At 40.6% G+C, this 23,378-nt stretch overlaps 2 protein-coding genes across 4 annotated transcripts in view; one reads left to right on the top strand and one right to left on the bottom strand.

The window, feature by feature from the left end:
• Positions 1–23,378, top strand: part of LOC148350009 (uncharacterized) — a 68,654-nt gene that overhangs the window by 18,804 nt on the left and 26,472 nt on the right. The window lies entirely within an intron of this gene.
• The window catches only part of LOC148350010 (ceramide transfer protein-like), a 37,933-nt gene that overhangs the window by 9,350 nt on the left and 5,205 nt on the right, over positions 1–23,378 (bottom strand). For 2 of the 3 annotated variants that reach the window (XM_088320283.1, XM_088320284.1), the window contains exons 3-9: positions 17,944–18,060; positions 9,877–9,984; positions 7,196–7,334; positions 5,750–5,833; positions 5,520–5,677; positions 2,211–2,303; positions 2,058–2,141 (exon numbers count right to left, since the gene is read on the bottom strand). In XM_088320283.1, the coding sequence (XP_088176409.1) occupies positions 2,058–2,141; positions 2,211–2,303; positions 5,520–5,677; positions 5,750–5,833; positions 7,196–7,334; positions 9,877–9,984; positions 17,944–18,060 (783 nt within the window). The remainder of the gene's footprint in view (positions 1–2,057; positions 2,142–2,210; positions 2,304–5,519; positions 5,678–5,749; positions 5,834–7,195; positions 7,335–9,876; positions 9,985–17,943; positions 18,061–23,378) is intronic. The other variant, XM_088320285.1, reaches the window with a different exon arrangement.

Genomic DNA, 23,378 nt, shown 5'->3' with positions numbered 1-23,378 from the left:
CTCTATCTGTCACTACTTTACAGCTATTATGCATGTTATTCATTACTTCAGTAAGTTTTAATACATTTTAGGACTTTTACTACCATTTGCATACACTTGAGTTATTTTTTAATGCTTGGCTGTATGTTCTTCCATATGTTTTACTAGATTTCCATACTTTTCAACATTTAGAATATTAAAATGTTTCATGTAATCCAGGGGTGTCAAACTCATTTTAACTCGGGGGGACACGCGATAGAACAAACATTCTTTCGGGGGCCGGACTCGTAGATTAAAGAAAAAGAAATAAGAGAAAGAGAGGGAGAAAAAAAAGAGAAAGGGTGTGACAAAGAAAGAAAGAAAGGGAGAAAGAGAGAATGTGAGAAACAAAAGAGATAAAAGGAGAAATAGTGAAAGGGGGGAAAGAAAGAGAAAAATAAATCAAAAGAGAAATAGAGAGAAGGAGAGAAAAGAGGAGAGAGGGAGAGAAGGGGAGAAATAAAGAAGGGGGAAGCAAGAGAGAGAAAGAGAAAAGGAAAAAAGGAATAGAGAGCAAAAGAAACCGAGTGAAACAGAGCGTGAGAGAAAAAAAAGGGAGGAAGAGAGAGTGAGAGAAAGAGAAAGAAGAAATACAAGTACAGCATTTGTGAGGTAAATAAAGATTCATTTTTTTTCTTTTCTTTAACATTTGTTTACAATGTGATTTAATAAACACACATATCACAGTAAGTTCTATATAGTGTGTATACTATTTTGTGATTTTGATATTTGAGTATGGGTTACTGGGGATTTAGAAAGCAATAGATATGATTTGGCAACATCAAGTGGAGATATTTCAACCTGCAGCTCGTTTTTCTCTTGTGCTTCCCTCAGCATTGCCTCGCGGGCCGGATTTAATCCCTTATCCCTGATCCGGCTCACGGGCCGCCTGTTTGATACCACTGATGTAAACCCTTCAATTTGTTCCAAATGATTACACTTTATTCGGAATTGTCCATCCCCATTTCCAATACTTCAACCAAATGTTCATTCGTTTTTCCTTCACAAACAATTTCCAATTATGCCTATGTCTAGTGATTTTATGGACTTTGAGTCATTTTTGAAAGAGTCAGTCATGTTTATTTGTGACGCCCTTAATCACAAAGTGTCTCAAAGGGCTGCACAGACCACAGATTATTGCAAACCACAGACTATTATTACACCCCTGATCAGAAACCTTCATCCACCTGCTACTCCAATTGACCAGTTAAAGTCATGTCACACAAAAGGTAAATACGATATACTTTTTCCTTCAGATGTGTACTTAATTATAATGGTATTTAATAATATTACATATAAGTTGTACTTCAGAACATCTACCCGTGAAAACAAAGTTTATATTTGTTGCTCATTTAGTAGTATACTTATTAATAAGAACCTAGAGAGCATGCTCAGTGAGGTCTCTAGCCTGTACTTTATTGGCTGGATTAAAAACAGAGATTCCGATCAGTCCAAGGACAGTTCTGTTAAAAAAGCTATTTCCTTGTATAAAAATAAATTATTGTTTCTAGCAAAGTATTTTGCACATTATACAAACACCATGATGGTTTCATATAAAATATAAAACCAAAAACATATGTTCGTCATATTACAAATTTAAATCAAATTTAATGTACAAAGGTTTATATCAGGGGTCTCCAACATGGTGCATGGTGCTCACCAGTAATGGATCATTGCAACTTTCCAGGAAATGTGATTCCTACCTGGAATGATGTATTTTAGTAGTTGACTCAGTCTATTTAACTCAACTTCTAATAGATACAACCTTGTAAGAACACAGTAACCACATAGTATTAAAATGAAAGGTTTTCCTTTTAGAAATGCATAACAAATTGGTCTTTCGTGCCAATCAGTATCTAAAAGAAGCTCTCAGCCACATTATACATGAATTGGATGATCTCTTATTTTCTTTGTGACTGCACAAAGCAAGATTAAAAAGGTTTAAGATTGAGGTATCTTTAGCACAGGCTAGCTACTGTGACCTGAAACAGTTTTTAATCATGGTTAAATATAGTCAGAAACAGGGCATTTTGGCATACCTGTTCGATTTTGTCTTGTCTGTCGAGAGCGGCTTCAACCGCATCGAAGAACTCCTCCTCATTGATGAGGCTGTTCGGGCCCTCCTGTGGGTAACGGGAAAAAGCGTCAGAACTGGAACCCAAACTAATCCCTTAAGGTTGATGATGATATACCTCATAATCTGGACCACCAAAGTGGGTCTTCTTCTTCAGATCATTGAGGGCTGACTTGTAGCTCTCCTCGATTCGTCTTCTCTTTTCCATTTCCTGCACAGTTTAAAACCTTTGAGTCAGGCTGAGATGGGGGATGCGACTAACGAATATTTTCAGAAGTGACGAGTCGACAACTCATGAAACAATAAGACGAATCATTGGATGATTATTATTTTTTTCTTTAATTCAGCATAAGCTGCTGTCACGGTCTTGTTCCACGGACAGACTGAGATAATGTCTTCCTCATGCCATGGGGCTCTTTAACTCCACCCGGGGGAGTAAAAGCCCATATTAAACCCCACCCCCACATTTGCATATTACCGTATTCTTATTACAGTGCGTATTTTCCGTAGCACTATTTAAATACTCTATAGCAAAACGTTGTATTGGATATTTTTATATTCTATATCTTTTATTTTATTATTTTATTTTTTTCAACACAAGGATACTGCTGGAAGTGTGAATTTCCCTACGGGGATGAATAAAGTACCTATCTATCTATCTATAATGTTGAGAACATTCATGTAATATAGAGACTTTGAAGAGAAAAGAGATAAAAGACTATCGGGGTAATTAGGCCCAAAAAATAATTACAACATAGTGCTTAGAAAAATGGGTTATAATGCAATGAGGATTCCTGCATCTTAACAATAGTACAATGAAAACAAGACATTTAGACATTGAACAAACATTTAGCAGCAGCAATTAAAACAAAAAAATAAATAAAAGTATGTTTCCAGTGTTGTGCCTTAGTTTAAGGTGGTGATGGCCCTGGGAAAGAAGCCATCTCTGAGCCCATTTGTCCTAGTTTTAAGGGACCTGTAGCACTAAACAGAGGGTAACAGGTGAAAGATTGGTGGATGGGGTGGGAATCGTCATTTATATTTAGCCTATTTATCCTGATAGTCTTTTAACTTTTTCTCTTCAAATTATTTATAACATGTTTTACCCTTGAGGTTTTTGAGTTTTTCCCTTGCCCTCGTGTAGGTTTTAGATCAGGGGATGGTGTAATAATAGTCTATGGTTTGTAATAATCCGTGGTTTGTGCAGCCCTTTGAGACTCTTTGTGATTAAGGGCTATACGAATGAACACGACTTGACCCTGGAGTACCGTATCTAATTTCATTGCATACAATCTTTCACAATGCATATGAATAACCTATACTTTTCGTGGACAATATATCTGTATTATTTGTGATTGCAACATCCTTTGCTGTCTGGTAATCCTGAAAGGGGATACCAAATGTGCGGTCCCTTCTCAAGGTTTCTTTATTTTCCTCATGTTGAGGTTTTTGAGTATTTCCTTGCCCTCATGTTGGTTCCAGATCAGGGACTGGTGTAATAATAGTCTGAAAAAATAGTCTGTGTAATAACCTGTGAAGCCCTTAGAGACTCTTTGTGATTAAGGACTATACAAATAAAAATGACTTGACTCGACTTTACTTGACAATGTTGATATTAATGACAAAGAAAATTATATCCCTTCAAAACCGTATTGGCTTAAATGTTTCTTAAATCTTAGCGAGGCGACTTCTTTTCGTTGAACCGTACGACTGTTTTCATACAATAATTGTGCATCACCAAGGTACTGCCATGATACGCAAGGTTTGCTTTTCAAACTTTGCAGGTATTTTCTTTTTATCCGCAGTATCCAAGCTAAAATGCTCCTAAACTTAAAAATGTTGGTAGGCATACTTGATGTAGACACATAGAGACTACATACCTGTCAACCTCTACTGCTCCATGCCCTTACAAACTGTCGTATTTTTCCTTACAAAATAATTTTACACCATATTTTTTTTCAAACGGGTTTATTTATATAGTTTAACATGTTATATCGCACATGTGTTTCGTTATATCATATATATTGTTAATTAACATTTTGTTGTGAGATGCTCGACATGAATGAAGTTTATTATAAAAAAAGTAAAAAAATTAAGTAGCTTGGCCTTCACTGTAGAAGGAAAAAATACATGCAAATATAATTAAGTAGAAAAATACATTTTCTTATTCAAATTATTAAATCATTTTCTGCATTCAATTATTGTGGGTAATATACTGATTAAAGAGATAACCACAAACCTGTCTTTTTTCATTTTCTCCTTTTATACTTCCTTTTTTTCTTAACTTCTTTATACAACATAACAATTCGTAATATAATGCATCAAAGTAAGTCAGCCGTTTAAGAGCCGACTCTCTTTAATGAGTTGAGCCGAAAAAGCCGGTTCTCTAAAAAGAGACGGACTTCTTTTCACTACACAACTACCACATGAAATCCGATGTTTTTTAAGACCACATGCATTTCAAATTTACTCAATCAACACCGCCTGTTGTTTTCAGATCAGAATGACTTACGGCGTTTTAATTCAGGTTCGGCCATTGCGACTTGATGATTGTATCAAAAGAAAATTCAAAACTATGTTGTAATGTAGGCCTACTGCTCTGCTTTCGCTTTGTTCACGCAATGATGCATGATGGGAAATCCACAGGCGGCAGACGTATGCGCACAGTAGCATCAAATCGCTCGCTTTGTTTGCAACGAAAAAAAACTACAGAGATAGAGGCTACCGCGGCAAACTCGTTTGACTTGATTGATTTGCCGTTTCGTGATAGTTGGTGTATACCGGATGGTACTTATAATTGACAAATGTGCGTTTTTCCGTACAGATTTTCTCGTACGTCGTACACGTCTTAAAATGCATAATAAACGTACTTTGTATGGCAAAAACGTACAGGTTGACAAGTATGAGACTATTGCTCATGAGCGACTCTCAGCAGAAATTATATTCAAGTAGTGATGCCTCACTTGGTTAGAAAAACGTGACCGGCAATAATAGTAGACAATGGAATTCCTTGTCAACTATTTCCATTATCCCTTTTTGCAGCCCTAGACAAGATGTTTCAAAAGACGATTTCCTTTCAGATTCAGATATAGATGTACTTAATTGTCATTCTTGTACACGTGTACACAGAAAGAAATGTCGATACATCTGACCCGCACAGTTTCCTTGAATGTACAGATATCAATAAAATGTTGTATTGAGTTGGAGTATTGAAGTACTAATAATATACTAGATAATTAAAGCTATGTATAGTATTATACAGTAGTGCAAAGAGTGCAAGAGGAGCAGCTAACCAGATGTGCAAAATGGGCAGTCAGGTAAACAAGTCACTATACAATAACAATAACAATGGAGTACGATAGTGCAGAGGAGAACAGATGTGCAAAGGAGTGGCTAGGTATAAGAGAGCTGCCAGTAGTGCACCCACCTTGTCAAGCCTCTTCTGCCAGCTGTCCTCCCTTTTCACCATCAGGTCAATGCAGTGCGACAGGGTTGCCAAGATGCCGGCAGTGGTGGCCTTGAACGTGATGGCCTCACCCTTAAAGTCTATGCCGTTGACACACTTGGGATTGGAGCTCTGGAACACTGCACAGACGCAATGATTCAAAATCATGAAACAATCAAAATAGAAAAAAATGACGGTATTGCCCGACTTACACTTGTCTTTGCCGTTGCTGTTGCTGTGAAGAAACTCGCCTTCGGTGCGGGTGTTGGGAAAATCGTCCTCGTCGTCCTCCACGACTGGAAGACAAACAGGCGACTGGCAGTCAGACGCGACAATGGGGCAGTTTTATCTTGGGGACGGGAACGAAAGGCGCAACCATACGGCAATGTTCACAGGGATGTGCGCGGTATCACAATAGTGAATATAAACGAGGTGTTTCTCAAAACATTGCCAAATATTTCTGGACAGTCTTAGAAAATTAGAATATTGTGATAGCTATTTAATGCAATATTTAGTACATCCTGGATTATTAAAAAAACAACAGAAATATTGTTTATTATTATTTTGATATGGCTGATATTGGCAAAAACTCCAATATCCCTTCCCAGAATATTAGAATATCAAAAAAAGTATACTAGCAGGCTTTAAGTCAGGGGTCTGGAAACTATGGCTCGCAAGCCTTAAATAGCTCTTTTCATGAGTACATATGGTTTAGAGATAAGAAGAAATATGCACAATTATTTTCTACATTGTTAAATGTAAAACCAAATGTCTCATCTTATCTCATCTCATTAGCTGCACCGCTTATCCTCAGTAGGGTCGCGGGGGTGCTAGGGCCCATCCCAGCAATCATCGGGCAGTGGGCAGGGGACACCCTGAACTGGTTGCCAGGGACAGACAACTCGCTCGCTCATTCACACCTAGGGACAATTTGGACCGGCCAATCCACCTGAAATGCATGTATTTGGAATGTGGGAGGAAACCGGAGTTCCCGGAGGAAACCCACGCAAGCACGGGGAGAACATACAAACTCCGCACAGGAAGTCCGGTAGCTGGATTTGAACCCACACAGGAGGTTCCCAAGACCTTAGAACTGTGCCGCACACGCGCTAACCACTGCGCCGCCGTGCTATCACTTGGAAATTTGGGACATCACTGAACATAAATGAAGTTCGGTCAACTATGTATAGGAAACAATCTCAACTACAGTCAAGTCAAGTCAAGTCATGTTTATTTGTGACGCCCTTAATCACAAAGAGATTCAAAAGGCTGCACCAGATCAAAGACTATTGCAAACTACAGACTATTATGACACCATCCCCTTTGATAGATAGATAGAGATAGATAGATAGATAGATAGATACTTTATTGACCTTATATTGTCAACAAAAAAATATAGGTTATTCATATGCTATAGAATACGTTAAGCTTCCTATAGTTTAGTTTCTCTAATAAGAGAATGCATTTATTTTTTATAAAAATATAGAAGAAATACACGAAATGAGAGTCTTTGTGATTAAGGGCTATACAAATAAACATGATTTGACTTGAAACAGAATTAAACAGAAGACTGTTCCCCAGCTTGTGTTCTGGAACATTTCTATGCTTTATATCGTTTCTCAGCCTTAGATCGTTGACCTCTATGGACGTCATCTTACTTTTGTCCCTCTGCAGTTCGTCCTTGGACACTCCGTCCGCACAGCCGTCAAAGTACCTCTGCAGCGTGTCCACCTGCCGGCAAAGGATGTCTCGGAAGGTTTCCATCTCCGCCAGTTTCTCCCTCAGGCTGTAACCCTTCTAGAAACAAAGCAGTCGTCTTAGAATCGAAAAATGAATTTCCGGGGTTAAAACTAACACGCCAAAAATGAATTACTCACTTTTCTCGGTAATGAGTACTGTAACACATGTAGTAACTCAATTCTTGTAAATGCAGCTAATTAATTACTATCTTCTCTGTCAAATAACTCTGCATCACTCATATTCTACATAAAATTCCCAATCTGCAAGGATAAACAGACCAGCTCAGTAGCCTAGATGGTAGTGTGCCCGCTTTGAGACTGGGAGGTCGCTGGTTCGCGCCTCGGCCGAGTCATAGTCATACCTAAGACTTATAACATTGGTAAATGGCGGCGCCCTCTGTTGGCTGCGGCTGCATCGGCTCGCTACAACGGGTCAGGTGTATCGACATTTCGTTCTGTGTACATTGTTACAAAGAATGACAATACAAAGGAAATTATTATTATATACCAGCTCAGTAGCATAGATGGCCCGCTTTGAGACTGGGAGGTCGCTGGTTCGCGCCTCGGCCGAGTCATACCTAAGACTTATAACATTGGTAAAATGGCGGCGCCCTCTGTTGGCTGCGGCTGCATCGGCTCGCTACAACGGGTCAGGTGTATCGACATTTCGTTCTGTGTACATTGTTACAAAGAATGACAATACAAAGGAAATTATTATATTATTATTATTAGAGGTGGGCGTGTATATCTACCTACAAAGTACAACTATATACAGTTGTGGTGGCGCCGTCCCAAGCTTAGCAAGACAACGCTGAATTTCTCATGCAGATATTCTTCATTCTGTACATACAGACGCTACCCTACTTACGAACATCCGAGTTATGAAAAACCATAGATACGAACATTTTTTTCGGGATGTCGAAAAATACTTGGACATTGCTCTAAGTTAGATTTGTTATTGTGCGCCTTTTTTCCAGGTACAGGATAGTACTGTAGTGCTTCTTTCCACTGCTACCGGCGTGTGGCGCTGTGAGCGCTCACGCAGAATCCACCCCGAAGAAATCTGGCTTCCTCTTCCTAGTTTGTGTGTAAACATACGATACTGTATCTCCAGCGCGCTAAGAACTTTGACATTTTTATGTTGCATCCACTCGATATGGTTGGTGTAAAGTGTAAAGAAGAGGCGAGCCGTTTCATTTGAAATGAAAGTGGAATAAGAAAGCTTGATGCGGTTGAGAAAATGGTGGATCGCTTTTTTTCAGTTACTTTCTACCACGGAGGCGGAAGTCGTCTAACTCTTGAAGCTCATCTTCCAAGAGTAAGATAAAGGTATCTTCATTTATCTTTATAGAGCTTTTTATTTTATTAAATGTTCATTTTTTTAGTAAAAAACAATACAGGTTCCCTATACAAGCCTTAAAGATACTTGTATAAACCTTAAACTAACATTCCATACAAAATATCGCACTGAAGCAACTTACCAACAAATTCAACTTACGAACGATCATCGAATCTTGTTCGTAAGTAGCCAAAATTACAACTAAAAAAAAAAATACTCAAATCAAGGGTCATCTTATGTGCGCATATTCGGTTTTATGTCACCAGTAACAAATTCTAGGCCGGGCGTGGGGAGGGAGACGTGGCTCATACAGCAACAACAAACCAACTCAATCAATATGACAAAAAGCACATAATATACGGTAATAGTGTGCTTTATTTTGGTCTTATAATTTGTAAAATTATTTTTGCAAAACAAAATTCCTGGTAAAAAAAAGGAAAACTTATAATAATAATAATAATAATAATTTACTTGTATTGTCATTCTTTGTAACAATGTACACAGAATTTGCCAACATCCAGAAATGGAGAAGGAGATCTTCAAACAAATTGATATGGAGTGTCTCGGCAAAGAGTTCATTTGCAAACTCTCAACATTGCACAAGTCAGGAAAAAAATAAGGTTTCACTGCTTCTAGTTTGGTGAACACGTTTTCTTCGATTTCTTTTATTATGTGGCTATTTTTAAGGATTTTAAGGAGCTGGTTTCTATGAGAGTGTATACACGGTAATTTGTAACTAGATACTGTAGTTACTTTCGGAGTACTACCTATATGACTGTTTTGAGCCCAATCGAGCAAAAATATACACAAAAATGACTGTTTTGAGCCCAATCGAGCAAAAAAATGCACAAAAATGACTGTTTTGAGCTTAATCGAGCAAAAAAATGCAGAAATATACACAAAAATGACTGTTTTGAGCCCAATCTAGCAAAAATATACACAAAAATGACTGTTTTGAGCTTAATCGAGCAAAAAAATGCAGAAATAAACACAAAAATGACTGTTTTGAGCCCAATCGAGCAAAAATATACACAAAAATGACTGTTTTGAGCTTAATCGAGCAAAAAAATGCAGAAATATACACAAAAATGACTGTTATGAGCTGAATCTAGCAAAAATATTAACAAAAATGACTGTTTTGAGCTTTATCGAGTAAAAATACATAATTACTGTTTGTCAGTAATGTGCCCAACAGTGCTCATCTCAAAAAGTCTACGGTAAATAAGAGTGAAGGCTAATTAATAATGGTTGAAATTATCACCTTGAAGGAGGAAGTGGAGGTAGCAGAGTAGCCGCTGGTGGCCGAAGTGAGCGACAGCATAGATCCATGTCGGCGCAGGCTGGACTCGGAACCGTAGCCAGGATCAGCCTGGTGAAGAGAATACGTTAAAGTCTTGCATACATTTGCTCCAATAGTTATTGTTCTCCGGCCGCTAGTGCCCAGGTCCATTGGGTTGCTTATTATACTGTTATAATAGGCAACCATTTTGTTATAAAGGGCAAAAATACTTAATTTTGATGTATTTTTACTACAAATGGAGGTATTTGTTTTTTTCCAAATAGGCTAAAGCATGTTCCCTGATGTGATTTTTTTAGGAAATTTCTAGCTAGCGATTGAGGTCATTGAAATGGTCAATGTCTTTAAATACTAGGTAAGGCGCCCGCTTTGAGACTGGGAGGTTCGGGTTCGCGCCCCGGCCGAGTCATTCCTAAGACTTAAAAAGTGGTCGGCGGCGCCCTCTCTTGGCTGCGGCTGCATCGGGTCAGATGCAATCGACATTTCGTTCTGTGTACATTGTTACACAGAATGACAATACAAGGAAATTATTATTATTATTATTATTATTATTATATTATATCATTATAAATTTGCTGTATATCAATCAGATGTTTTAGAAGTTAACTGGAACTACTTTTGTTCATTACATCGTTGTGACATCATAAAAATAGCAGTTATTACATGATGATTTGTTATTTATTGTTCATTATTGCTAAATGAAACAGAAAATTTAAATGGAAAGTCTATTTCTAAGATGGCGGCGCGCGCGAGTGCAGCGGCTTCACATGTCTCTCCAGTAAATCGATCACACAAAACAAAAACAAACAAGACTCAGAGACAGTTTCTTCCCCAGAGCCATTACCACCCTAAACACACACCGCACAAAAAACTGAAAACTCTTGCAAACACACTACCTCATACGAACGTAAAATGGTACTCATGTCTATGTTTCTTGCACAATGTTTACGGCTCACCTTGCACAATGTTGACTATTTTTTTTTTGCACTATGTTGACTATTTTTGCACCAAATGCATATTGCACAAACCCTTACCAACTGTATGTAACATCCTACATGCCGTCATTTCTTTGTGTAAATATTGTGTAAATTATAACTAGAACCTTATCCTCCTTGTTTTATAACCGTATCTTCTCTGTTCCTTATCTTCTTGGTTTCTTTACCTCACTGTGAGTGTGTGACACTGGAGTGTCATGCCCAATTTCGTTGTCACAATATGTTAACCCATTTTGTAACAATAACAAAGGTATAATCTATTCTATATTCTATTCCAAAAATATATACTATTGCTCGAAACTGAAAATATATACCTTGTGAATTATATTGCGTTTTTTTAAATAGCTGCTGCTAAATGTTATTGCACTTATTCTCAGGGTTTCTTCATTCTCCTCATGCGGAGCTTTTTCATGTTTCCTTGCCCTCATGGAGGTTTCAGATCAAGGGTTGGTGTAATGGTGGTCTGTGCAGCCGTTTAAGACTTTTTTTGTGATGAAGGACTGTACAATAAACATGACTTGATTGGACAAGACCATATTCAAAATAATGATAATAGTGAATCCCATCTCATCCCGTGCATGTTAAGAATATGTTGTTTTTTAATCAGTCTTTGTACTTTTTTGGGGTCTTAGTTACATTTTTTCCAAAGAAAATGTCTTTGTAACCATGGCATCAAACATAGCCCAGTTTCTCACATCGCCGCCAGGGGGCAGCACACAGACATCTAGTACCCTCCAGTCTGGCAAGAAGGTTACTATCGGTCATTGACCAGAAGTAGCTCAGCTGTTGGATTTCTGTCTCTAGAGCCTGGCGTGCACGCGCCCATTAATCAGCTCAGATGTGACGAGTGCTCGTGCACCTAGATGCCTCACGTGCTGTTTTGGGTGGGTAAGGAAAACACACACAAATAAAGGGAAGTCGATTGCAGAACTGATTCTTGTGTTACTTTATCGTCTGATGGCACGGAGGCGCTAATATACTGCACCAGGCGGAATCCCAACAATTACATCATCAAGCTCGTGTTGTGTTTCCAGGGAGACTAAAGCAATCCAGGCTGTAGTTTAGGGCAGTGTTTTTCAGCCAGTCTGCCAGGGCACACGAGTTTGCCGTGAAACTAGAACCGTAGGGGCACCATTCCCTGTGGTGTGTATTGGGCAAGTACAGCCAGCAGTGTTCATTTTACCTCTGAAAAGTGATGCGTCCCGGGGACTCGCATGCTCAAAAATCTATGGGTCCCAACAGAGATTTATGGGTCCCCTAAAATTTTGTGTTATCCAGGTTGAAATTGTAAATGGGTGACAAATATATAATAAAAATCTATGTATTCATTCGATGGTAAGGCGCCCGCTTTGAGACTGGGAGGTTCGGGTTCGCGCCCCGGCCGAGTCATTCCTAAGACTTAAAAAGTGGTCGGCGGCGCCCTCTCTTGGCTGCGGCTGCATCGGGTCAGATGCAATCGACATTTCGTTCTGTGTACATTGTTACACAGAATGACAATACAAGGAAATTATTATTATTATTATTATTAATTTTAATCATCAAATTATTAATTCATTTTCTGCATCAAATTATTGTTGGTTTGATAACCACAAACCTGTCTTTTTTTTCATTTTCTCCTTTTATACTTCCTTTGTTTCTTAACTTCTTTATACAACATCATCATTCGTATTATAATGCATCAAAGCAAGTGAGCCGTTTGAGAGTCGGCTTTCATGAATGAGTTGAGCCGAAAAAGCCGGTTCTCTAAAAAGAGACGGACTTTTCACTACACAACTCGAGATCGGCGTGCAGACGAAAACTCGAACCGCGAGACCAAAACAACATCTGCCGGATCTGCCTGACGAAAAGTTTGGAGTGCGGTAAATCTTTGTTTAAAAAAAAAATGTAATCGGGTAAGAATGACAATTTTGTGTCAAAAAAGTTGTGTCCCGGGGACGCACGTTGATTTGAGACGATGCGTCCCCAGCAAAAATGATGCGTCCAGGACGCAGGGACGTGGGCAAACCAGAACACTGCCAGCCTGGTGGCGCCCATCCCTGTCCAGGCCAAAAACACTTCAATACAGGAATACTACCGCGAAAGATTTCTAGGGCTGCACCTAGCGATTATTTTCATAAACGAAGAGGTCGATTTTTTTTTTTTAATAGTTCAATTATTCGGATTTCTTAAATACATTTTTAATGTCCTCATTATCAAAATATTGAAGTTTTGGACAGACAAAGAAAGTGCACAAAACAACAGAATATTCTATGTTATAAAATAATAAAAAAAACAAGTGTCAATAAACATCCATCCATTAGCTGCACCACTTATCCTCAGTAGGGCCGCGGGGGTGCTGGAGACCATCCCAGCTATCTTCGGGCAGTGGGCAGGGTAAACAAATTTACATAAACATATGTGCTATACACCTGCAAATATGGAAGATACGCTTTTCCTAACACCTAGGGACAGACTAAGGAGATCATTTCTTCCTCATGCCATGAGGCTCTTTAACTCCACCCGGGGAGTAAAAACCCACATTAAACCCCACCCCCACATTTGCATATTACCCTATTATATGACAGTGTGTATTTTCCAAAGCACTATTTAAATACTCTATAGCAAAACTTTATATTGGCTATTTTTGTATTCTATATCTTTATTTTTTTATTTTATTTTTCAACACAAGGGTACTACTGCAAGTGTGAATTTCCCTACGGGGATGAATAAATTATCTATCTATCTATCTATCTATCTTATCCAAATATATCATATTAGGACTTACGATACAAAAACGGAAAAAAATACATTTGATGTGTAGCAATTTTTATCCACAAAAAAAAAACAAAAACAAAATAAACACCCATTTTTCAAAATGTTGTAAAAAGGTAAAAAAAACACAGTCAAATCCAATATTACAGTCAAATTGAGAACCAAAATGAAACAAGGAAAACCTTTAAACTCTATTTTCAGGTGACCTCTTTAGTTAAGCTTAAAAAAAGCTAGTGCTGGGAACACAATTTTAAACATTTTAAACGGACTGTGTGCCTCGAGATTTTTTAACAAGAGAACAGTGAATACCCCTGGTTTAGGGTAAGGGGGAAGGGGGAGGTGGTGACTCATTGTGGATGGAATGACAACGAAAATGCGTGTTTAGTGGATGAGCACGAGGGTGAGTCACGCCCCTGTGAAGCTCTCAAGAGATGGGTGTGGGGCGCTTTGAAGGGGGTTTTCCAAATTCCGTTCAAGTAAACCACATATGGCTTTTTCTGGATCTCATCCACTCTCCCCTTTCGCACTCGTTTGCTACATCGCCGTAGCATTCGTCGAATATTTGAGGCTAGGGCAAAAATGTTGTAGTGCGAAACGAGATTAAAAAAACAACAACACACTTTGTCCATAATTGAAGTCACATGGTGCATGGATCAACATGTTTTTCCCTCTGTCCTGGCTGCTCAGTACAAAATGTCTGACCCAGACTTCCAATTTAACCCTGCAATTGGCCAACACAGTCAGAGTTTTACCCGTACTTCAAATTGCTAGATGGCCCAAACCAGCGCACAGCTCGTTCTGTGTTCATTATTGGCAGCTTTCGATTTTAAATGCCGGTTTCAGTGTTGCTCCATTGAGAGCATTGTTTCAATTACAGTGCACCGAAAATTCCAAAGAAGAAAAAACCCACTCGCTAGCTATTGCCAGGATCAGAATCCCCTTAATTATCATTGTATTGCTACAACAGGATTACAGCTGCACTCCAGTTGGCGAAAAATATACAATAAAAACTATCAACAAGAAAAATATGAAGTTTTCACCTCTAATATTAAGTATAAAAACTATTCACAACCGGAATATTACACTTAAAACTGTAACAAGTCAACCCCACGACTGCAATATCTTTCATTTGCACAATTAAGTCAATTGTAAATAAGGTAAACAATACAATGTTAAACATTTAAGTACGGAAAAAAAAGAAAAAGATCTGCAAATAGTTCTTCAAAATAATAAAAAGTAATTTTACACAAAAACATGTGTTTTACAACAATTGTTATGATATCTACAATTGACAAAAAAATGCATAATAATCAACAGTTTCCACTTATACAAAATTTTGGAAAGTGATGTGACATTTTTGTAGGCTCTTATCGTACAGAAATTCCTATTTTTGTCAGTTTATTTTTTTATCTTTACATTTGCCCAAAATGTTCTAGAATTAAAACTCTCACACATTTTAAAATGTTTATTACCTCCTTTAGACGTCTTCCAAATAATTAATGACCGTGCACACCAAAACATCAAAAGATACTCAGATTTTTTCTACCCAGGGCCATTACCACCCTAAACAAGTGCTAAAAACTGAAAAATATTTAGGTTGCTAGTTGCATTGAAGACTGAGTTCTCATTTCTTATGGATCAACTTATTAGGGATTTTTTGTTGTTGTTGCTGTTAAATGTTTCATTACACTATTGTTATGATTCACTATTTTTTTTCGTTGCACTATAATTACAATGTAGGCAAGTCTCCTCGCACTAGCTTGTCCATTATCTTATGTCTCTCTTTTATTCCTGAATTAAGTATTTAACCTGGAGTATTACGTTTAATTTCGTTGCAAACGAAGTTTGCGACGTAATTATTATTGACAATAAAGACAATTTAATTTAAAACACTTGTAAAAACATGATAACTGGTAATATTTCATCCATGGTCGCAGTCTAATTCTCAACATGGTCCAATGTCAATGTAAATGAGAAGTGCTTGATTGATGACCAAAACTGATACTTAATGTTGATACCATGTATGCAATAAATTACCTACCAAAAAAAGAGATAGTATTATAATATATTACTTCACTCACTATACAAACATATAATAATCTTTTAGATTTCACAAAATCAGTCTTTTTTTCTTTTCCAATTCAGAAATTGGCAATGGCTGCGAGTATTGGGCCACTATCGACACGATTCCAGGTATTGATACTCGTTCATATCAAATTTCGAAGGTACTACCTGTGCCTTCATTTGAGCCAGGAAACACTTTGCATTAACAATTGCAGTCAATTAATATTTATACAAAAATATATAAATTCCTCCATACATTCATCCATTATCTGCACCGCTTATCCTCAGTAGGGTCACGGGGGTGCTGGAGCCATTCCCAGCTATCTTTTGGCAGTGGGCAGGTGACACCCTGTAGTGGTTGCTATCCACTCACTTGCTCATTCACACCTAGGGACAATTTGGACCAGCTAATTAACCTGACGTGCATGTTATTGGAATGTGGGAAGAAACCGGAGTGCCCGGAGGAAACCCACGCAAGCACGGGGAGAACATGCAAACTCCACACAGGAGTTTCAATCTCATGACCTCAGAACTGTGCCGGAGACGCGCTAACCACTGCGCCGCCATGCCGCCATATACAAATTCAATTTCCAAAACTATGGATTTCAGTTTAGACAATTATGTCACTTATAGAACCTTGTGAGTGACGAATAGTATATAATTCAATCGCCTTCAGACTAAATAATTGCATGCACATAAAGAGCAGTGTTATGGTAGTGCCTGAATTGTTTTGGCAACGCAGGACACATTCTGAAAACATTTGGGATAGCATAAATTAAGTGGCAGAGTGTTGTGACATTCAAAGAGCAGGTCATAAAGACTAGCCGCGGTAAACCATTTTTACTCTGCCATGTGTTAGTACCACGCACATTTCTGAACAAGCCATTTGCGGAAGTATGAAAATAATAGCCTGGTTGTCCTCTCTTTGACATGTTTGAAACACTGAGTTTCAAATGCATAACCTGTTAAATGAATTGGGTGATTTGTTTTAAGATTTTTCCTAGCGTGCATCATTATCCACCATGATTGCAGTGCAAATTGATATAATTGACCTTTTTCCCAACATAGGGTTAACAAAAACAAAACCGTAAATTCCGGACTATAAGCCGCTACTTTTTTCCCAAACGTTCAAGCCTGCGGCTTATTCAGTGATGCGGCCAATTTATGTAATTTTTCTGCCAGTGGCGCTCGAGTACAAAAGGTAAGATTTAGACCGCTGGAATATGTGCGCCGAGGAAGACTGCAACTTCTTAGCTAGTGCACAAATTAAATTAGCGTAAACTTACCCTCATCATGCAACTTGCAGAAAGAAAGGCTCATGACGCAGCTTTCAAGCTAAAAGCAATCGAGCAATCCGATAAGAAGGAATCAGAGCTATTGCACGTAAACTTTACTTTGCGAGCATGTTTTGGAATAAGGGGGCGTGGGACGACGTCAATATGACAAAGTTTCTTTCCGATTCTGAGGAAGACGACTTTGATGGCGTCAGTTATATGGAGGAAGATGAGGATGGTTTACCGTGAATTTTACAAGAACGGTGTATTTTTTTAACAGACCCGTTCACCGTCATGCGAGCGTGTTTCTAGTAGCGTGTTGCTACCTGTCACAGGCACCGTTTAGGATGAAAGTTATATTATTATTATTAAAGCTTTGAAAACTCGCTCGGTGTACCGTCTTTCTTTGTAAGTATGTGTAACCATGTATAATATGTATTTGCAACTGTATATTTTTGTAATGTATTTATTATTATTTATTTTAGAAACTTATTTTGATATGCTTTGCACGGGCAAATGAGAAAGAAGGGGCGGAACAAACGCGGGCTGACGGGAAGTGGAGTAAAGGTGAGACGTGTTTGTGAACGCGGCGGACAATAGTGGATATATATTTTTCCCACCCTTACCTTTGGAAATATACACTTTTTTCCTTGGATTACTTTCAACGGGACCCGGACTCTGCAGGTCTGCATCAAACCTTAAGTACCGGTATCATATTCCGTTCATTTTGCCGGCTGTGGTTTTTGGATTGTGTACTTTATATTCAGTTACAATCACGGGACTTAAAGTCGGGTTTGGGTTACTTTTGTTATTGTGTTACATGTTTTAATGTGGGCGCGTGCGGCTTGTGTAAGTACAAAAGCAGTTATCCTCTTAAAATGTGGTGGGTGCGGCTTATAATCAGGTGCGCCCTATAGTTAAAAAAAAGTGCTTTCTTTTTCACTGACCCTGTGCATCTCGATCGAGTCGATCCACATGCGTCTTCGCTCAGGGTCTTGGGCCCTCAGGTACCACACGCTGTCATTGACGCTGATGTCCAGTCTGCACTCGTCAAACTCGTGAGGCTGCAGGAACAATCAGGAAAATATTGTGATTCCTGCCTGGCTTGCGATAACCATCAGTTATAGAGCACACATGATCAGACATGAAAGGAAAAGCTGAATAAACACACGTGAGTGGGGGGAAGTGACAACCTGCTCGTAGCTCGGTCACATCGCTGCGCGAAGAAATACAGCTGCTCTGGATGTGCGTGTTAAAAGATCGGCATACACAACACATTGCATGTCGTGCATAATTCAACGTAAAGGTGTTTAAATCACTGCATGTGTTATTGATCTTTACAAAGTGAGTGACGGCGTTAGGATTGCGTTTTATGGATTTTTCCATTCTTAACCTGGCTGGAGTGAACCCTGATACATAAATTCAGTGGGAAGAGTGCTTATAGGAATGAGAGGAGATACAAAACCACAGGAGACAAAATGTCTGAGATTGAGTTGGTGAGATCAAGACACAACTTTGATAAGCTTTTAGAGTATTTGTAATACTGTATTTAAAAATAAATATAAATTATATTTCTTTTTAATTATTATTGAGAAATAAAGAAAATAATGTAATTCAAAAGTTTGGATGTCTTTATGAAATTTGGCTTGTAACTTTTATTTAATAACTAGAAGAATTATGAAATATGTTGGTGCTTTAATATTCTCCTGAAATTTCTAAAGCTGGAAATATAAAACTAATACCCGGCGGTGCATTTTTTTCATTGACTATTAAACATTATCTATTTATGGCTCACCTCTTTACCATAGCTGAACCCTTAACACTCGGGTCACTGACTTTTTTAACTACTATGACACTGATACAAGTTATAAGTTAATTTCTGAATTAAATAATGTCACTAATACGTAGTTATGATTATATTAACAGGTTAATACTAGGTTCGGATCATAAGGAGCAGGACGAAATAGCCTTGGTGGACCAGCCACACGAACGTCTTCATTGTAAACGGGCACCAGGGGATTAAATATAAGAGTCTAATTGATAGGCTGATTCTAAAAAGCTGTATTTAGATGGATTATTAAAATAATCTCTTTTGTAAAGGTGCTGATCCTATTAATGATTTATGTCACTCTTGTTGGTGATACGAATGAGTGGAGAGGTGTTGTGAAAGGATAGTGGGATGTTTAGAAGGGGATGGGCAGGGCACCTGTATGATGCGGCAGGGGTAAACCAGTGAAAGCTGTCGGGCCCTGGTGCTGAACATAAGAGTGTGTTGTGCCACCCTGACCCGAGTGACATGGCCACTTTCTTGTGTCCCGTTTTATCTGGAGGGACGAAAGCATGACCGACTTGGGTGCCGAGGTGCTTAACTTGTTTGGGTTTTTGGGCATTTGGGTTGGCCATGGTCCCAAAAAAATTTGTGTGTGTTTTTTGATACTTTTCCCGTTTTTTGTTTTCTTTGTTTTTTTATGTGTTTGTCTTGCTGTCAGTCACCCCTCTTGGGGGATATGACCAGGGTAGATAGCTAGATAGATAGAATAGTCAGTCAGGAAACAGTGATCACCAAAATCAGACATTTTAAATGCATCTTTTGATTGGTTTACTTTTATATTTAGCAGAAAAATCATGTGAGCTTCATTCAGAACTGATTCACAGACCACCCAGGTGTTTTGTGAGAGCTACCTGCCTTAGAAACTGTGATGATGATCCATAGATCACTATAGTCTATGCAAAAGATGGCAGTAAATGTGTTTAAAAGACAACAAACCCCAAATGACTCTACGCAGAGCACATGTTGACCATGAAAACGAGAAGGAAGTTAACATGAAGCAAAGGATAATGTGATCATTTGTCCTGCTTCATGTCTACTGAACTTTAAAAAAAAAAGGCACGAGTTACATTTCCTGCCTGTGGCAACATTGTCTTTCGAACACTCCTTCCGCCTGCACCAACAGCGCCTTTGATGAGGGAGACCCATGACTATGTCACCCTTGATTAGTATGTTTAGTTGAGCAAGAACAGATAACAGAGAGGTAGCAGAGCATTCTTATCTCCGCTTGGGTGTATTTGCGCTGGAATGAGGGCTGGCAGAGGAGCGTTCTTACATTGTGTGGGTTAATATTGACTTCAGGGAGGGTCACAGCTTTGCAAATACACTCAAAGGTAACAAAACCATTGTCTAGTACCTCACAACAGTGACTAATTAAAGTTGTTGTTGGTAAATGATGCAATCCTATTTGACAGGGTAAAAATAATGCACGAATCTTGGTGGTGTCAAATAAGGACGAATCAAAAAGTTTTAGTAGGGGGAGAATCGCTGAACGAAAACACGCTCCCTTCTCAGGATATTTGGTGATGAAGACATTATGTTGGCCTAGGGTGGAGCACGGGACATTTATTTGGAACTCGTGTATCGGTGAAACAACAGGCGAAACAGTCTTAAGACTGGCTCATTAAGCTGAGTCAGCATTGACACCAATAAGCGACAGACTACTGTCTGCTCGATTCCTCCACCATCACGGCAAGATGACAGTGATCGTCGCCTACGCCCCCACCGATGTCGCTGATGAGGATGCGAAGGACGCGTTCTTTGACCAACTCCACCAGGCTGTCAACCAAGCCCCACCACACGACGTCACCATCATCCTCACTGATGCCAACGCCACTCTATCCAGCAATGATCGGTCCCCCGGCTCACCTGTCGGCACCACCTTCGTTGACAGCACAACAAACGACAATGGCAACCGCCTCCTCCTCCTCTGCCACCAAAACAACCTTTGTGTTGCTGACACCTGGTTTCCCCGGAAATGCATCCATCACTGGACGTGGTACAGCCCAGATGGCAGAACCAGGAAGGCATTGGACCACATCCTGATATCACGACGCTGGAAGTCGTTTGTAACCAACTGCCGGGTGTTCAGAGGAGCACAGCTTGGCAACACAGACCATCGTCTGCTGGTGGCCCAGCTCAAGCTAAAGCTCCGAGCCAACCAGCACAAGACTCTGCCTCGCCTCGACTCCTCCCGACTCAGCGACCCCAACATCGCCAGAGACTTCAGTTGCTCCATCCGCCGCTCTCTTGATACCCTGGCTCCTGACAAGCTGACAGACTGGGCGGCCTTCAAGGAAAGTGTCCTCCAGTCTGCTCACAATGTCCTCGGACGCCCGCGATCCTCCCCGAGAAAGCCCTGGATATCAGAGAGGACACTAAACATCATAGACCAGCGGCGTGAGGCCCGACTCCGAGGCGACCTCACAGAGTATCGGAGACTGAATCGCCTGCGCAATGTGGCCATTGCTGAAGATAGGGAGAGGTTTTGGCAGGCAGAAGCCCAACAGCTTGAGTCCGCGGCCAACAACAACAACATGAGCCGCGTATTCAGTCTACTACGCCAAGCCCGTAGCGGCCCACACATAAAGACAGCCCTGGTAAAGGACTCAGACGGCAACCTCATCATGACAGAAGCCAACTGCCTCGAGCGCTGGAAGGAGCACTTTAGCCTCCTCTTGCAGCACAGCACCATCCCGGCTGATCCCACCCTCCTAGGGGCTGCGAGCACAGCACCTCCTAACGACACCTGCTGCACAGACCCTGTAACACCCGAGGAAGTGAGAGCTGCTCTGAAGAAGCTGAACACCAAGAAAGCCCCCGGCATCTGTGCCATTACCGGCGAGATGCTCAAGGCCGGCGGTGATGGCATGGTGGAGTGGCTAACCCGCCTATTCAACCAGGTGTGGGAATCGGAGCAGCTGCCCACCGACTGGACCAGAGGAGTCATCTTGCCCTTCTGGAAATGCAAGGGCGACAGGCTTGTCTGTGGAAACCACAGAGGCATAACCTTACTCTCCATCCCGGGCAAGGTTTTTACCAGGATCTTGCTCAGCCGTGCCCTTCCAGCAATCAGAAGCTGCCGCCGTCCCCAGCAGGCTGGCTTTATGCCCAACCGCTCCACAACGGACCACATCTCTGCCGTCCGTTTGCTGATAGAAAAGACCCGTGAATTCCGTAAAGATCGCCATCTATATATCGGATTCATTGATCTGAAGGCCGCCTTTGACACTGTCTGCCACTCTTCACTGTGGAACATCCTCCAAGCTCTCAGAGCACCACCCAAGATCATAGCCCTGTTCAAGCTGCTCTACAGCAACGCAGAGAGCTGTGTCCGTATCAACGGCATTGACTCCGACTGGTTTGCTATCTCCAGCGGCGTTCGCCAAGGCTGCGTGGCTGCTCCCGACCTTTTTAATTGCATCATCGACCATCTGATGTTCAGGGTTAGTGAGCGCATCCCCGGAGTGTCTTTCGGCAACTACCACCTGACTGACCTGGAGTATGCTGACGACACCATCATTCTCAGCACTTCCTACAGCCAGCTGAGAGACGCTCTGGGCATTTACAGCGAAGAGGCAGCGCGGCTTGGCCTGCAAGTGAGTTGGACGAAAACCAAGTTCATGTATGTCGGTGATGGACCAGATCCACCTCCCATCCAAATTGGTAGCGACATTGTAGAGCCTGTCAAGAGCTTTGTATATCTGGGGTCCATGGTGACAGACAATGGGGACCTAAAACCAGAGATTCTCCGCAGAAGAGCCCTGGCAGCATCTGCTCTGCAGTCTCTCTGGAAACCACTCTGGCGGCACCAGACCATCGCACGCAAGACGAAGCTCCGCATTTACAACCTCGCCGTACTCCCTATCCTGCTTTATGGCTCAGAAACATGGCCCCTGAACGACACCCTGGCCACAAGAATCGATGGTTTTGATAGCAGGGCTCTCAGAACCATCGAGAACATCAGGTGGCCCCAGCGAGTCTCCAATAAAGAGCTCAGAGCCCGCACGTGCCAGCCCCAAGCATCTTCCTTGGTCGCACAACGCCGCACCCGCTGGTTTGGCCATGTCCTTCGTCTACCACCAGACCATCCGACACGAGCCATTCTCCAGTTTGACCCAAAGGCCGCAGGCTGGAGACGACCACGAGGGAAACCCCGCACTCGATGGCTCGACGTCGTTGCGGGCGACCTCCAACAACACGGAGTTGCCGTAGAGGATGCAGAACAGCTGGCACAAGACCGCCAGCATTGGAAAAACCTGGTTCATCTGGTCGGCTCAACGCACAGGGACGGGACCCCCCGACCTTCGCTGGAGCAATAACTAGCATTGTCCGACAGGGATTCGGGAAATGGGAACCGTTTGGTGACTATGTATAATTTACTCAGATACTTGGATTTTTTTCTATTGTTTGGCCTTTCCTGCAAAATATAATCCAGAGAAAGAAAGACATACAATTTCACAAAAATACATTAAATTTTATCCAAGCGGCTAGTTACCGTAGTTGCAAGACCGGTTGTGACTCAATATTGGTCTATATATGAGGCGCACCATA

Source organism: Urocampus carinirostris, chromosome 16 (genome assembly GCF_059441175.1).
Source record: "Urocampus carinirostris isolate Australia breed hairy pipefish chromosome 16, RoL_Ucar_1.0, whole genome shotgun sequence".
Classification (NCBI taxonomy): Eukaryota; Metazoa; Chordata; class Actinopteri; order Syngnathiformes; family Syngnathidae; genus Urocampus; species Urocampus carinirostris.
This window is presented reverse-complemented; position numbering and strand designations above follow the sequence as displayed.